The 14100-nt window shown below is 36.3% G+C and overlaps 2 protein-coding genes across 2 annotated transcripts; one reads left to right on the plus strand and one right to left on the minus strand.

The window, feature by feature from the left end:
* Positions 1 to 1788: 1788 nt before the first annotated feature.
* Positions 1789 to 3618, minus strand: LOC144715652 (tRNA/rRNA methyltransferase (SpoU) family protein). Its single transcript, XM_078590609.1, has one exon. It carries the CDS (start codon positions 3548 to 3550, stop codon positions 2069 to 2071), a length of 1482 nt encoding a protein of 493 aa, XP_078446735.1. The 5' UTR covers positions 3551 to 3618; the 3' UTR covers positions 1789 to 2068.
* A 4943-nt stretch (positions 3619 to 8561) lies between these two features.
* On the plus strand, positions 8562 to 12374 carry LOC144715694 (Ribosomal protein L24e family protein). The gene is made up of 5 exons (XM_078590657.1): positions 8562 to 8684; positions 9501 to 9589; positions 10302 to 10415; positions 11112 to 11248; positions 12053 to 12374. Exons 2-5 carry the CDS (start codon positions 9509 to 9511, stop codon positions 12222 to 12224), a joined length of 504 nt encoding a protein of 167 aa, XP_078446783.1. The 5' UTR covers positions 8562 to 8684; positions 9501 to 9508; the 3' UTR covers positions 12225 to 12374.
* Positions 12375 to 14100: the final 1726 nt, after the last annotated feature.

Raw genomic sequence — 14100 nt, forward strand, 5'->3', positions numbered from 1 at the left:
ATATATATTACATATTATTTCTCCACAGCCCAATTTTGAGTCCACATATCTCTCTTTATCTACACAACACATGATCTTTGTCTATCTAACATACACATGTCCATATCCTAATTCTGTCTTCCTCACTCTCGCATGTTTCGACCTCTACTCCTTGAGTTTTGACCTTGCTTTCCCTGCATCATGTACTGAGTATCTAAGGTATATATTAACTCATATTCGATAATATCAGGGGCCGTCATTAAATAAGAATTATATATATACTTATATCTGATAATATTAAGGGACCTAATTAGCTAAATTTCAACATTGTTGGCAGATATCTGAAGCTGGAGGTCCCACGTTCTTGACAAGGTCAACACTGGATAAGAACCACTCTCACCCTCATATTGAAGTCCTAAGACCAACTCAAGAAAATACAGTTTATAGAGGACATACGAGGAGTGAACACATTTTAAACAAAAAATATTGTGAAAATTCAAGGATCCTGGTTGGGACCCAACCAAATGTACCTTGAGTTATTTTAAAGAAATAAAAACTCCTGATTTAGGACAGATCGGTTATTGATCAATTGTTTGAAAGAGAGATAGAGAGGATAAGAGGGACATACTAATCATAGGATTGTCGTCAAGAAGACAAAGATGACTTGGTTGGATGGGTGTCGCCACGAGAAGAATTCCCTTTTAATTCTTCATTGCCCTCTTAAATGGAGGGCTACAAGTAGTGTTCGCTCATCCCAAGCTCAGTATTGGGTGACGATACTGGGACAAATGCTGAACCATATACCGGAAATGGAGTATCCATTATCTATGTTTACCGATATCTGGATTTCGGATGATGATATCAGATATTAGTCACTACAGTACAAATATACGGATATTGGATGATGATACCAGATATCAGTTGCTATAGTACCAATATCCGATATCATTATCAGTCCCAACCTTTGGGGTTGGATGACCATATTGGATATCAGTAACAGATACCAGTTTTTTTTTATATTTGAGTAAATACTTTCAAAGAAATAATAATACATTTTACTGGGAATTATATAAGTATGCATAATTAAGCAATATGAATTATAATTATTGTTTGTGAGAGTAGAATTGATATGATTTATGGATTATAATAATATTGTATTAAGTTAGAATGGTTGAAATTGTTCGAGTTAATACTTTGTCCAGGCCAGCCCAAAACGGGCCCGATTCCACAACCACCTTAAGGCCCATTTTGGTTTGGTCCACATCATTTCACATTTGATACACTGAACGTAGTACTTTTTTACAACAGTTTTCTTTGAAAGTATTTATTCTTTTTTGCTTTACCCTTTTTTCCATGTGACAAGGGATTTTGTTTTTGAAACCACTATCTGGATATTGATTTTGTTACTGATTGTGATATCCAATATCTGGTACATATATTCACCACATCCTGACCACAACAATATCCATCCTGATATCCAGTATCATGTGGATATTTGATAGCTGCCCGATATCTGTTATCCGATATCTGAAATTGTCTCCATCTCTTCCAGATATCGGATATCCATTGTCTGACATCAGATATTGGGCGGATATCTCGGAGGTGCAAACACTAGCTACAAGTATTTAAAAGGAAAACATGTTGAGCGCAAATGACCAAAATGCCCTGAGTGGATATACTCAGTCGGCTTCAGAGAGAGGGACTTCCCATTGATTCTTTGCTGCCCTCCTAAAAGGAAGCTTACAACTACTCAAGAGGAAATCAGGCAAGTAACCAAAATGCCTTAAGAGGAACCTGTAATCAATCAAATGCTAATAAATTAGCTTCCAATTAATTCTTCTCTGTCCTCCCAAAGGCAGGACTACAAGTATTCAAAACAAAAGCAAAGGAAAGGCAGATGGCCAAAATGTCCTTGGAGGGCCAAGGTTCATATTGGAAACCTATAATCAATCCCTCTCTGAGAGAGAGACTTACAATTGACCATTTGCCAAAGGGAGGGCTACAAGTATTTAAAAAGAAAGCATAGGAAAGGAAAACATCCAAAATCCCCCAGAAGGGGTTGCAATTGATCTAAAAAACCTAAAAACAATCAGCTTCCATGAGCTTCCCGACCGGACATTCCGGCCAAGTGGTAGAGTAGAACACCAGCTGCAACACTCACATTCAAGCTATCAACAGCCAGAAAAGGCCTGGAATCCCTACCTGCACTGATCTTTCCACCATCTTCCTCACCATCACCACCAGCATTCCCACCACAGATTCTAACCAGATCAGTACAAGATCTCTCCACCAGAGGCCTCAATCCAACTCCCTCACTGCCCATCACAAGAACAGTGGGCACCCCAGTTCTCACCTCACCCAAAGGAACTGCCTTGGAAGAGACAGACCCACCAAGAACTCTCCACCCATTCTCAGCAGAAGAGGCCAAGAACTGCATCATGTTCTTGCATGATCTCAGCTCAATCATTTCCAAAGACCCAGCACTTGCCTTGCTCACAACTCCACTCAGAGGAGCTGAATTCTTTGCACAGAGCACCACCCCTTCAACCCCGAAGAAGTAAGCCGACCGGACTACGGCCCCGAGGTTTTGGGGATCCATCACCTCATCCAATGCAATCCAGAGTTGATCTCTATCGACACCGGATGCCAGTCCCAGCTCTTTAATTCCCACCATCTCCAATGGAGATGCATCCAGGATAAGCCCCTGGTGAGGTCTATTGTCTGCAATCATGTTCAGATCATGCTTGGATGCATGCTTGATTGTCAATCCAATCTCTTCTGCAGTGTCAATTATCCTCTGGATTGATTTCTTGTCCTTCTTCTTCTTGTTCTTCTCACTGATATCCATTCCTTCCTGCAAGTACAGAGTGTAGAATTCTCTCTTTTGCACTGTCAAGGCAGCTAGAATTGGGTTCACTCCGTAGAGAGATTCACCCGCCAGTTTAGGAATAGAGGATTCTGTGGCTTGCTTCCAAGTGTTTCTTCCCCAATTCTCCTCCCGATTCCATCTTCTTACCTCTGGTCTTTCGAACCGGGGTTCTTCCTCGACGATCCGATTGTAATTGGCTTTGATTCTGCTCCACCTTGAATCATCAATCGGCTCTGAATCTTCATCTTCATCTTCATCTTCATCTTCTTCTTTGTTTGATGGTCTCTCAAATCTTCGATCTCTTGGTGGATTTCTAGTTCTTGGGGAGTCTCTCGAGGTGGAAATCTGATATTTTCCGGCTGACCCGCCTGTGGATTTGGAGAAGTAGTTGTCCGCAGATGCCTCCCAAGAACTGCTGAAGCTCCGATCATCCGCCAATCTTCTGGATCGGCGGCCATTGCAGGCTACAAATCGAGAAAAAAATGGATTTTTCTTCGATTTGGGGCTTACCCATTTGAGATTGAAGCCCGTTGAGCTGGTTGCTAGGGTTTTAGAGCTCGAGAGAGAGATATCAAGGGAAGAAGAGTTCGGGGGAGATTCTGCCATTGGAGAGGAGATGAAGCAGCGGTGATGGCGGCACCATCTTCTGGAGACGCCGGAGATCAGAGGGCTGCGGTGCGCGGCGTTGGAGCTGGAGTACATCCCCGCAAGAACACGACTGGAATGAACTCTTGATGAGGGAGAAGAGGAAGAGTCTTACTGTGGGTTTATTTCTATTGAAGAATCTTGAGAAGAAATACTCTAGTTTATCGATGAATCTTATCAATTTACATATCTGTTGACTGTTGTTGAAATCTTTGAATTTTGGATTGGCTTAATTGTATTTTTTTGCATGGGTAGAAACACTGAAGTTTATCAATGAATCTTATCAACGTTGATAAGATTCATAGATAAATTGTATTTGTTTGCATGGGTAGAAATTCTGAAGTTTATCAATGAAGCTTATAAACTTTGATGTCTATTGTAGAATTCTTTGAATTTTGGATTGGCTTAATTCTATTTTTTTGCATGGGTAGAAACACTGAAGTTTATCAATGAATCTTATCAACGTTGATAAGATTCATAGATAAATTGTATTTGTTTGCATGGGTAGAAATACTGAAGTTTATCAATGAATCTTATAAACTTTAATACAAGATTATCAATGAATTCTATTGTAGAATTCTTTGAATTTTGGATTGGCTTAATTGTATTTTTTTGCATGGGTACAAATACTGAAGTTTATCAATGAATCTTATAAACTTTGATATCTATTGTAGAATTCTTTGAACTTTGGATTGTCTTAATTGTATTTTTTGCATGGGTAGAAACACTGAAGTTTATCAATGAATCTTATCAACTTTGATATCCATTGTTGAATTCTTTGCATTTTTGGATAGTCTTAATGGTAGATTTTTTGACGTGGTATAAAAACTGAAGTTTATCTATGATGGTTATCAACTTACATATATACTGTAAAATTATTTACACTTTGGATCGTCTTATTGCTAGATTTTTTGCGTAGGTAGAAATACCGAAGCTTATACGAGATTGTTATCAATTTACATATCTATTGTTGAATTATTTGCACTTTGGATTGTCTTAATGGTAGATTTTTTTGCATGGTTAGAAATAATGAAGCTTATCTGAGATAGTTAACAACTTACATATATGTGATTGTTATCAACATACTTAACTATTTTGAATTCTTTGCATTTTGGAATATCTTAATGGTATATTTTTTTGAAGTGATATAAAAACTGAAGTTTATCGATGATGGTTATCAACTTACATATATATTGTAGAATCATTTGCATTTTGGATTGGCTTGATTGTATTTTTTGCATGGGTAGAGCTAATGAAGCTTATATGTGATTGTTACCAACTTACATTTTTGTTGTAGAATTTTTTATGTTTTTTATTGTCTTAATTCTATATTTTTTTGATGGGTAAAAATACTGAAGTTTATCTATTATTGCTATCAACTCACAGATCTATTAGTAGAATTCTTTACATTTTGGATCCTCTTAATGGTAGAGTTTTTTGTATGGGTAGAAATAGTGAAGTTTATCAATGATTATCATCGGCTTACATATCTATTGTAGAATTCTTTACCTTTTAGTTTATCTCAATAGCAATTTTTTTGCATTGGTATAAAGACTGAAATTTATCTATAATTGTTATCAACTTACATGTTTTTTGTATAATTATTTACTTTTTTGCATGGGTAGAAATACTGAAATTTATCTCTGATTGTTATCAACTTAACGTATATATTGTAGGAATCTTTGCATTTTGGATTTGTCTCACTTGAATATTTTTTTGCATGGGTAGAAATATATGGCTGTTATCGACTTGCTTATCTATCGTAGGATTATTATCCATTTAAATTGTCTTAATGGTAGTTTTTTGCGTGGTAGAAACATTGAAGTTTATTTTTACATGTTATCAACTTTTATAAATTTTTGATAGCATAAATTGTAGCTGGCATATCAATATTTTGGATTATCTATCTTAATGGTGGTCTTTTGCACGAAGGCTTTTGCATGGGTAAAAAAATATATTGAAGTATGTATGCATGTTATCAAACTGTATAATGTTTGGATAACATCAATTGCACCTTGCATGTCAAGTATTCTGGAATATAATTTTATTATTTCAGATTATATAAATGAGAGATTTTTTGCATGGGTAAAAATATAAAGTCTGGATGACATATATTGTAGCTTGTATGGTACATAATCTGAATCATACTTCTTTTTTTATTTTGAATCAAATATCTTCAAGAGAGGTTCCCTGTATGAAAGTTTTTCCATGGGTAAAAAATATAAATGTTTTTCTACATATTTTATCAACTGAGATAAAGTTGATTACATCTACTTTAGCTTGTATGAGAGACGCTCTAGAATATAGTTCATTTTAATTGGGCCAAGTATCTCAACGAGATTTACATATATTTTTACATGGGTAACAATAGAAATATTTATCTATAGATATATTAACAACTTGTATATAGTTGATAACATCTAGGTTTAGCTTGTATGACAGGTGCTATGGAATAGAAAGTATTTTAGACTATCTTAAGACAAGGTTTTTTGTATGGGAGAAAAAATCAGTGTTGATCTATTGATATTATCAACTTAGTTCAAGTTAATATCATCTATTGGAGCTTTTATGGAAGGTGATCTGGAATGGAAATCATATTATTATGGATTAAATATCCCAATGACATATTTTCCTATATTTTTAGATGTCTAGATTTAGTTGACGTCAGTTTCTTAGTTTTTATTACAGAAGTTTGATTTAGCTAATTATTTTATTTATGGTAAAAATTTGAAAGTATTAGAATTCGTAAATATTTTCTTCTTACTCGTGTATGTGAATAGCCACATCAAGGTTTGCCTTTTTTTGCTTTTGAGAATGAATTTCTAAGCACGATGAGGGAAATGTTTAGAAAGAGAGGGTGGGGAAAGATTTTAACCAATTTAATGTTCATAATTATCTGTATTATTAGTTCACAATATTGTAAATGCAATAAGCCTTGTGAGCTGGCATCAGTAATCTTTGTTGTTATAAACTTTAGTTCATAATTGAAACATTTTAACTTATTATCATAATTTATTTATAATTTGTATTAATCTAGAAATGATTTCAACATAATAAGTTACAAATGCACTGGAACTTATGGAGTTTAGATGGATTACTATTTTTAAAAAACCACAAGATGAATGCTAAATTTTAACTTCGAGATAAAGAGATGCATAGTTCAATTGACTACAAGGCATTCCGAGTAAATTATTACCATATATATATATACTGTTTATGCAATCCTTACTCTTATGGAGACAAGTTCCCAATAAAATTCTTTCGGATTCGTTTATTTGATATTTTGTTGAAACCCATGCTACTGTTTTGGAACTTAATATTTTTAATAAAGTCAAGCCAGTGACAAGGAATGTGATGTTAGGAACTTCGTGACATGAGTATTTCAATGAGATTAATTAATGAATCACCTATTTAAAAGGATTTGACAGGCTATGTAGCTTCTATGCGAGATTGTGATGTATTCATGTCAAATAAACTCAAAATATGAAAATTTTACTTTCCAATCCATTTCACATGCAATTTAAATCCAGATCACCCGAAGTAAACATATGACAATATTACTTCAGTGTACCAATCAGTGTAAAATGCTGTTTACTTCCATGAGAGGGATCATACTACTGAGGCTGCTATATGAAAAAGGTATATTAATGAGGTAAATAACAAGCTATATGGGCACAGATCGATGACTGAGTTTTAATATGCACAATGAATAAAAGGGGAATACATTACAAAACAACAGTATAGGCTTGATTTCTGGTAAACTCTTCAAATTAGAACATATACTGCTACTTCACATGAGTTAAAATGCATGATATCACAATCCAAATTATAAACTCATGCTGAGATTTATTGTTGTGACTTATGGGAATAAGGGTTCGTGTGATGATGATGTGTTTGTCACTCACAAGTGACAATGATGAGAGTGACTCATTGTCAACCTAGACTTCCAATAAAATGGTAAGGGTAAAATCATCATTGTCATTATCATAATAGCCGTGAGACCGACACATTGTCATCCCTCATCATTTGAAAGAGTAAAAATAGAGAAAGTGATGGGGAAACTATGTGGAGTCATCATCACTGTGTAATTATCATCATCATTGTCTTCATCTATAGAAAAATGAATCACATGACATTCTGTCATTCATGAAAATTCATGAATGATATAATGCATTTTATTATATACACCTAACCCACAAAGCATGTGAATAAAATATCCAGGGAGGGCAGTTGAGCCATAAACTGATTAGACAATACTCCCCTAAGACAATAATTCTTAAACAAATATAATTATTCAGAAAATGTAAGTTAAAAAACACATCCAGGGTTTTTTATACTGATATTTCTATCAGAAAATTTTATTTTATACTGAGATTTACTCGGTTTTTTGAGTTTCCTATAAACGAAGATGACATATTAAAAAAAATTATTGCATGTTGTCTCAAAATTTTATGGATTAAATTATTGCAAGGATAAAATACATAATTATGAATTAGGTACTGGGTAACCCCACAAGACATGAGAAGAAAATATACAAGGAGGACAGTTGAGCAATAAATTAATCAGATAATTCTCCTTGAGAACAACTATTCTGAAATAAATACTGTACTACATAAAAAATCACTTAAGAATCCCATCCAGGGTTAAAAAAAATCAGGAATTTCCCATAAATTCAGAGAAAATATAGAAAACTGCAAGAAAATATCAAGGGAGGGCAGCTGAGCCATAAACTGATCAGATAATACTCCCTTAAAACAACTATTCTAAAATACATATGATTATTCAGAAAAAAGTCAGATAAAAAACACATCTAGGGTTGAAAAAATCAGACATTTCCATTTTATACTGAGATTTACACTTTTTTTGAGTTTCCTATAAATTCAGACGAACTATAGAAAACATAAAGACAGCGTTATAATTGCGTATTATTCTCAAAAAATTATGGAGAAAATTATTTCAAGGGTAAGGTACATAAGAGTTCTATGAATTATTCTCCTTTGTATTTAATTGTAATGAGAAAAAAATAAGAAAATGGATTTTTAAATAGAATTTTGCCAGAGAAGAGTCCGATACTGTTTTATTACAAGCTTCCTGCCCTAACAATAGAGTCTTTTTAAGGGTCGGGCGGTCCTCTCCGACTTCGTTGGCGGCGCTCCGCCGTTCTATTCGCTCGTCTCCATCTAAACTTCTCGTAAGCGGCGTTGTTTCTAGCGATTTCGATTGAAAGTTCGAGACTTTCTTCTTTAAACCATGATTTTCTGAAAATTTCACGATTTCCCGTTGATCTATTCCATCTTTTGCTTCTTGGGTAATCTCTATTTTTGGAAAAAAATATTCACTCTGTATGATCTTTTGTGGTCTATGTCATAACATTTCCAACTTAGTCGGCGTTCCGGTCAATTTTCGATGAGATATGTTCGAGCATGTTCTCGGGCTTAGCTTCATTTTTATCTAAAGTTTCCCCTATTCCTCTATTGGTTGGTTAAAAATTCATGGGTTCTGTTGGTGTAAATCCAATCCCCTCTATCTCAAGATGGTATATTTTCGAACTTGTTATTGGGCGCAGATTCACATATCCCTCTGTTGGGTGTTTACAAATTTATGAATCCAGTTATCTTTTTTTAAATGAAATATTTTCAAACATTCTTGGGCACTTTTTCTCACTTACTTTCACACATCCCTACTCTGTTGTTCTTTAATAAAATTTGCGGTTGCCGTTGGCGCAAATGCAGTCTCCTCATATTACCCAGCTCAACTTTGGTTGAGATATTTTCAAACATGTTCTTGGGCTCAGCTTCTTTTTACTCTAAAAATTTCGCACATGCCTCTGTCGATTGTTGACAAATTTATGGTTTCTGTTGGTGCAAATCCAATCTCTAATTGAAGTGGGATTTCCATTGGAATGCTATGAACTTTCTTTTCTCGACATTTTGGAGTCTAATTTTAGACCGGATGGTGGCTGCTTCCATTCATCTTATTTTGTAGCTTTGTTTTGTCTGTCGTGCAGGTGGGAAGATGAGGATAGAAAAATGTTGGTTTTGCTCTTCAAGCATCTACCCAGGCCATGGAATACAGTTTGTTCGTAATGATGCCAAGGTTTTTTGCTTAATCTCTTTACAATTTTCGAGTTTTAGTGTTACTTTTCTTTCTGCGAAGATTAGTGGTGTCCATCAAATGGTTTTTTAGAATCATAGAAGATGGTTTCAGATTATCAGTATGTGCATTTCTATAATTGATTATTTAAATAAGAGTTCATACGGAATTTGGCGAAAGTCTGATCTAATATCGGTGTATCTTATCTCTCTCCCTCTCTCTCTTTTTATATAACTATCACTCTACTTATATCTTCATCACTTTCTCTGCTCTATCTATCTCACTTAATCTCTATCTAGATCTCCCACTCTTTATTATCCACTAATATGTTTGAATATTTATTTCTGTATTCATGCTTGTATGATAAGAGCTTCTGTGGTATATCGTCTCTTGATATGTCTACTTATCTCTTGATATATATATCTTCAATCTTTATCTCTTGATCCATATATATTCTAATCTCTCTGTAGATTATCTCTCCCCCTCCCTTTACATTTATGCCTATCTATTTGTAAATTCATTTTCTGATGCATTGGAAACTGGAAATCAAGGTAGGAAAGAAAACCTTTTGTTCCTGTCGTCTAAGCAACGTTACCTTTGATTTTACCTTTTCTTTATTTATATTTATATTTCATCCTTTTTCAAATAGAATAATTCCCCATTAAGTATAAACTATGTAAACTGTGTAATAATTTAGACATTATTGTTTTTGCAGATATTTCGATTCTGTAGGTCGAAGTGTCACAAGAATTTCAAGATGAAGAGAAATCCTCGCAAGGTCAAATGGACTAAGGCCTACAGAAGGCTCCATGGAAAGGATATGACGCAGGTGACAGTTTGGTTTTTGTCATATATACTTTTATTTTGGCAAAATTTTTCATTCATGAATCGGGCATAATGCTCTTATATAGCTGACTCCGTCTATCTCGGTCTGTCGATATATTTTTTCCATCTTGCGTTTGCCCTACTGCTCTTCAATGTCTGATTTCATTTATATCTCTATCACTGTCTCTCTCTCTCTCTATCTCTATCTACCAGTATCTCTCTGTCTCTGTCTCTCTGTCTCTCCGTCTCCTTCTACCCATAGCTCTTTCTCCGTCTCCGTCTCCATCTCGGTCTCGGTCTCGGTCTCGGTCTCGGTCTCGGTCTCGGTCTCCGTCTCCGTCTCCGTCTCGGTCTCCGTCTCCGTCTCCGTCTCCGTCTCCGTCTCCGTCTCCGTCTCCGTCTCCGTCTCCGTCTCCGTCTCCGTCTCCGTCTCCGTCTCCGTCTCCGTCTCCGTCTCCGTCTCCGTCTCCGTCTCCGTCTCCGTCTCCGTCTCCGTCTCCGTCTCCGTCTCCGTCTCCGTCTCCGTCTCCGGCTCCGTCTCCATCTCCGGCTCCGGCTCCGTTTCTCTCTATCTGTCACTTAAGGAACGCAGGCGACGGCGTACTTATTGTTACTTATTTATTTATGATATTTTGATCATTCTTATTAAGATGAGTTTAATGATCCTCTCTATCTCTATCCATATATCTCTCTTTTACAGGACGCCACCTTTGAGTTTGAAAGGAAGAGGAACAGACCAGAGAGATACGACAGGAACGTCGCGGAGAACACGCTCAAGGCAATTAAGAAGATCGACAAGATCAGAGTGGCCAGGGAAGCCAAGCACCATGCCCAGAGGTTCCCATTTCCTTTCCAACTTCTTTTTTATGATTATTTCAATTTTCTTTACTCGTATTCTATATTTTTTTCTTGTTTAGTAGCATGGAATTGGACGAAAATTCTTTGTTTTCCTCTGCAATATTGGTTGATTAATAGAGATATATTAATGATAGAGGTATAAGCATATGGAGTTTTAGATTGATGAATGTATTACATGGTTGGAGGTTGGAGGAAGAAGTATGTTGATATAGAGATGAAGAGATACATAGAGGGATAGGTTGAGGGAGAGATGGAGAGATAATTATAGAGGTTAGTCGAATTACATATGAAGAGATACATAGGGAGATGTTGATGAAGGGATGAAGAGATAAGTAGGGAGATAAAGAGATTTGTGGAGATATATTTATAGAGAAAGATATGGGATAAGTAGGGAGAGAAGTTGAGAGAGATGAAGAGATCAGTAGAGAGATAGATGTAGATAAAGAGATAAAGAGATAAGTGTAGAGAGAGATGAGAAATGAGAGGTAGATGTGGAGAGCAAGATGGAGAGATTAGCTGGGGGATTAATTTTTGGAGAGATATGATCTACCATAGATATACTCTGATTAATATGGAAGTGATTGTCAGAGGGATGGCTAATTTATCTATTTTTGAAGAAAAATAAGGGATATCACACATAATCGGTGACCCTCCCGATGCGATAAATAGATATGATCCTTAGGTATATGTAAGGTCTAAAGGGTAGGCCAGTTTAGATGGAAGAACAGATTATGTGTTGGAAGTGTGTTCTAATATCGATTCGGGGTGTGGAAATTGGTGCAGGATGAAGGGTAAGAAGGTGGCTGAGATGAAGGCCGCCGTGAAGGAACTGGAACAGAGCATACACATGGTGAAGGCTCCTGGTGTGCTCAAAGAGGACCCCTCTCTCACTCTACCCAAGCTCAAGGTCAAAATTCACCATTCGTCACAGGCCAACAATCAAATGGAAGAATGAGTCTCTCTCTCTCTCTCTCTCTCTCTCTCTTTGTCACACTTGAAAGACTATTGTTTAGAAGATGTCTCTTTCAGGCATGAAAGACTAGAGCTAAGAAAATGAGTCTGTTTCTCTCTCTTGCTTGTATCAATCAATTTATATTTCCCTCTCTACCCAAGCTCAAGGTCAAAGTTCACCAGTCATCACAAGCCAACAATCAAATGGAAGAATGAGTCTCTCTCTCTATTTCTCAATGTCTTTGTCACACTTGAAAGACTACTGCTTTGAAGATGTCTCTTTTAGACACCAAAGACTAGTGTTTAGAAAATGAATATCTACTTCTCTCTCTTGCTAAAATCAATTCATGAGTATCTGTCAACTAGGGTGCTACTAATGGTATCTGTATCCGATATCCATTATGGGATACAGTGATATCCGTTATCTGGAGAAGTCCAAAGCAAGTCTGATAACAGATATCAAAAACAGATAACTGTTTCAGGGTAGAAAACGGGTAACTATAATGGATATTGTTAGGCAAATAATGTGATCAATTATGAAACAATAAAGTTTTGGATAACCGATAACATAAATCCTCTTTTTCTCTCTCACTCTCCCCCTCTCTCGCTCTCCTTCCAGCTCTCTGCCTCACCGTCCTGCTCTCTCTCTTCCACTCTCTTCTTTCGCTTGCTATCTCTTCCTCCCTCTGACTCTCTCCTTCTGGCTTTCCCTACCTCTCTCTGACTTTCTGATGGTAAATGCTTAGCATTTACCTCTCTCTTCTCTCCCTTCTCTTTTTCTCTCTAAGTCTCACATTCTTTTGTTCTATCTCCTCATTCAGCCCATTTCTTTGACTTTTCTCCTCTCTCTCACACTCTTTTCTCTCTCCTCACTCAGCCTTTTTTCTTTAACTTTTCTTGTCCACTTGTTCTCTTTCTTTCTATCCCTTCTCTCATCCTCTTAACTGCTCCACTATTGTTGACTATTCCACCATTCTCTTTCCTCTCTAATTTTTTTTATTTCTCTCTTCCCTATAACTTCCAAATTGACTTTTCTCATAACCTCTCACCCTAACCTTTCCCCACAACTTTTTCTATGTGAACCACTATTCTCTCTACTACTTTCTCTTAAACCACCATTTTGAATTGACAATTTATTTTCCTTGTAACTGCATGTTTCTTTTCCTTGAAAAGGGCTACGAGCCTGCTAGTATGAACACTTTTGCTCGAGAATTAATGTTGAGTTGTTTGTGAGAAAGAGTGATTCTCTAGTAATTTCTGTTGATAACGGCAGCAAAATGGCTACAACGACTTCTCATCTTCAACATCGGGCAACTCCTCTTGGGTTCCTCCTTCCTTTCTCCATATTTTATTATCTCCATCATTTTCCTATCATCTTACCCCCATCATTCCCATCATTGAACACATCCCTTCATCTCACCCCATCATTTCCATCTAGTCCTCATTGTCTCCCTTCTTAACTTCATCAATTATCACGCCTTATCCCATCCATTGTGTATGTCATTTTCCATACTTCATCTCCACCCCTTTCACATTACACATTAACATCTTCTCGTGCCGATCAAATCTCACACTCCCTTTTATCCGATTCCCACACATTCTCCGCTCTTTATTCACATCTACTCGTGGAGCTGCAGAGCAACGTCAATCAAGGCCATTCAACACCAGAACAATCAAGCTATTGGCTCCCGTCTCTGAGGTACCTTGTGACACCCTAACTTTGAGATAATTGTTGGTTCTTGATAATTATTAATTTACTCCCAGTGCTTGTTTACTTTAGAATTTCCGTGTGCTAAACTTTAGTCGATCATTTCAAATCTCTCACTTCCATTAAGTTAGGAATATCATAAGTATTACCAAAATGTCATTGTTAAAGCCTT

This window comes from Wolffia australiana, chromosome 19 (assembly GCF_029677425.1).
Source record: "Wolffia australiana isolate 7733 chromosome 19, ASM2967742v1".
In the NCBI taxonomy this organism is placed as follows: Eukaryota; Viridiplantae; Streptophyta; class Magnoliopsida; order Alismatales; family Araceae; genus Wolffia; species Wolffia australiana.

Coding starts and splice junctions, on each gene's coding strand:
- LOC144715652 (XM_078590609.1), bottom strand. CDS start 3,550: ATGTACTCCAGCTCCAACGCCGCGCACCGCAGCCCTCTGATCTCCGGC.
- LOC144715694 (XM_078590657.1), top strand. CDS start 9,509: ATGAGGATAGAAAAATGTTGGTTTTGCTCTTCAAGCATCTACCCAGGC. Junction 9,590..10,301: donor TTGTTCGTAATGATGCCAAG/GTTTTTTGCTTA, acceptor TTGTTTTTGCAG/ATATTTCGATTCTGTAGGTC. Junction 11,249..12,052: donor GCCAAGCACCATGCCCAGAG/GTTCCCATTTCC, acceptor AAATTGGTGCAG/GATGAAGGGTAAGAAGGTGG.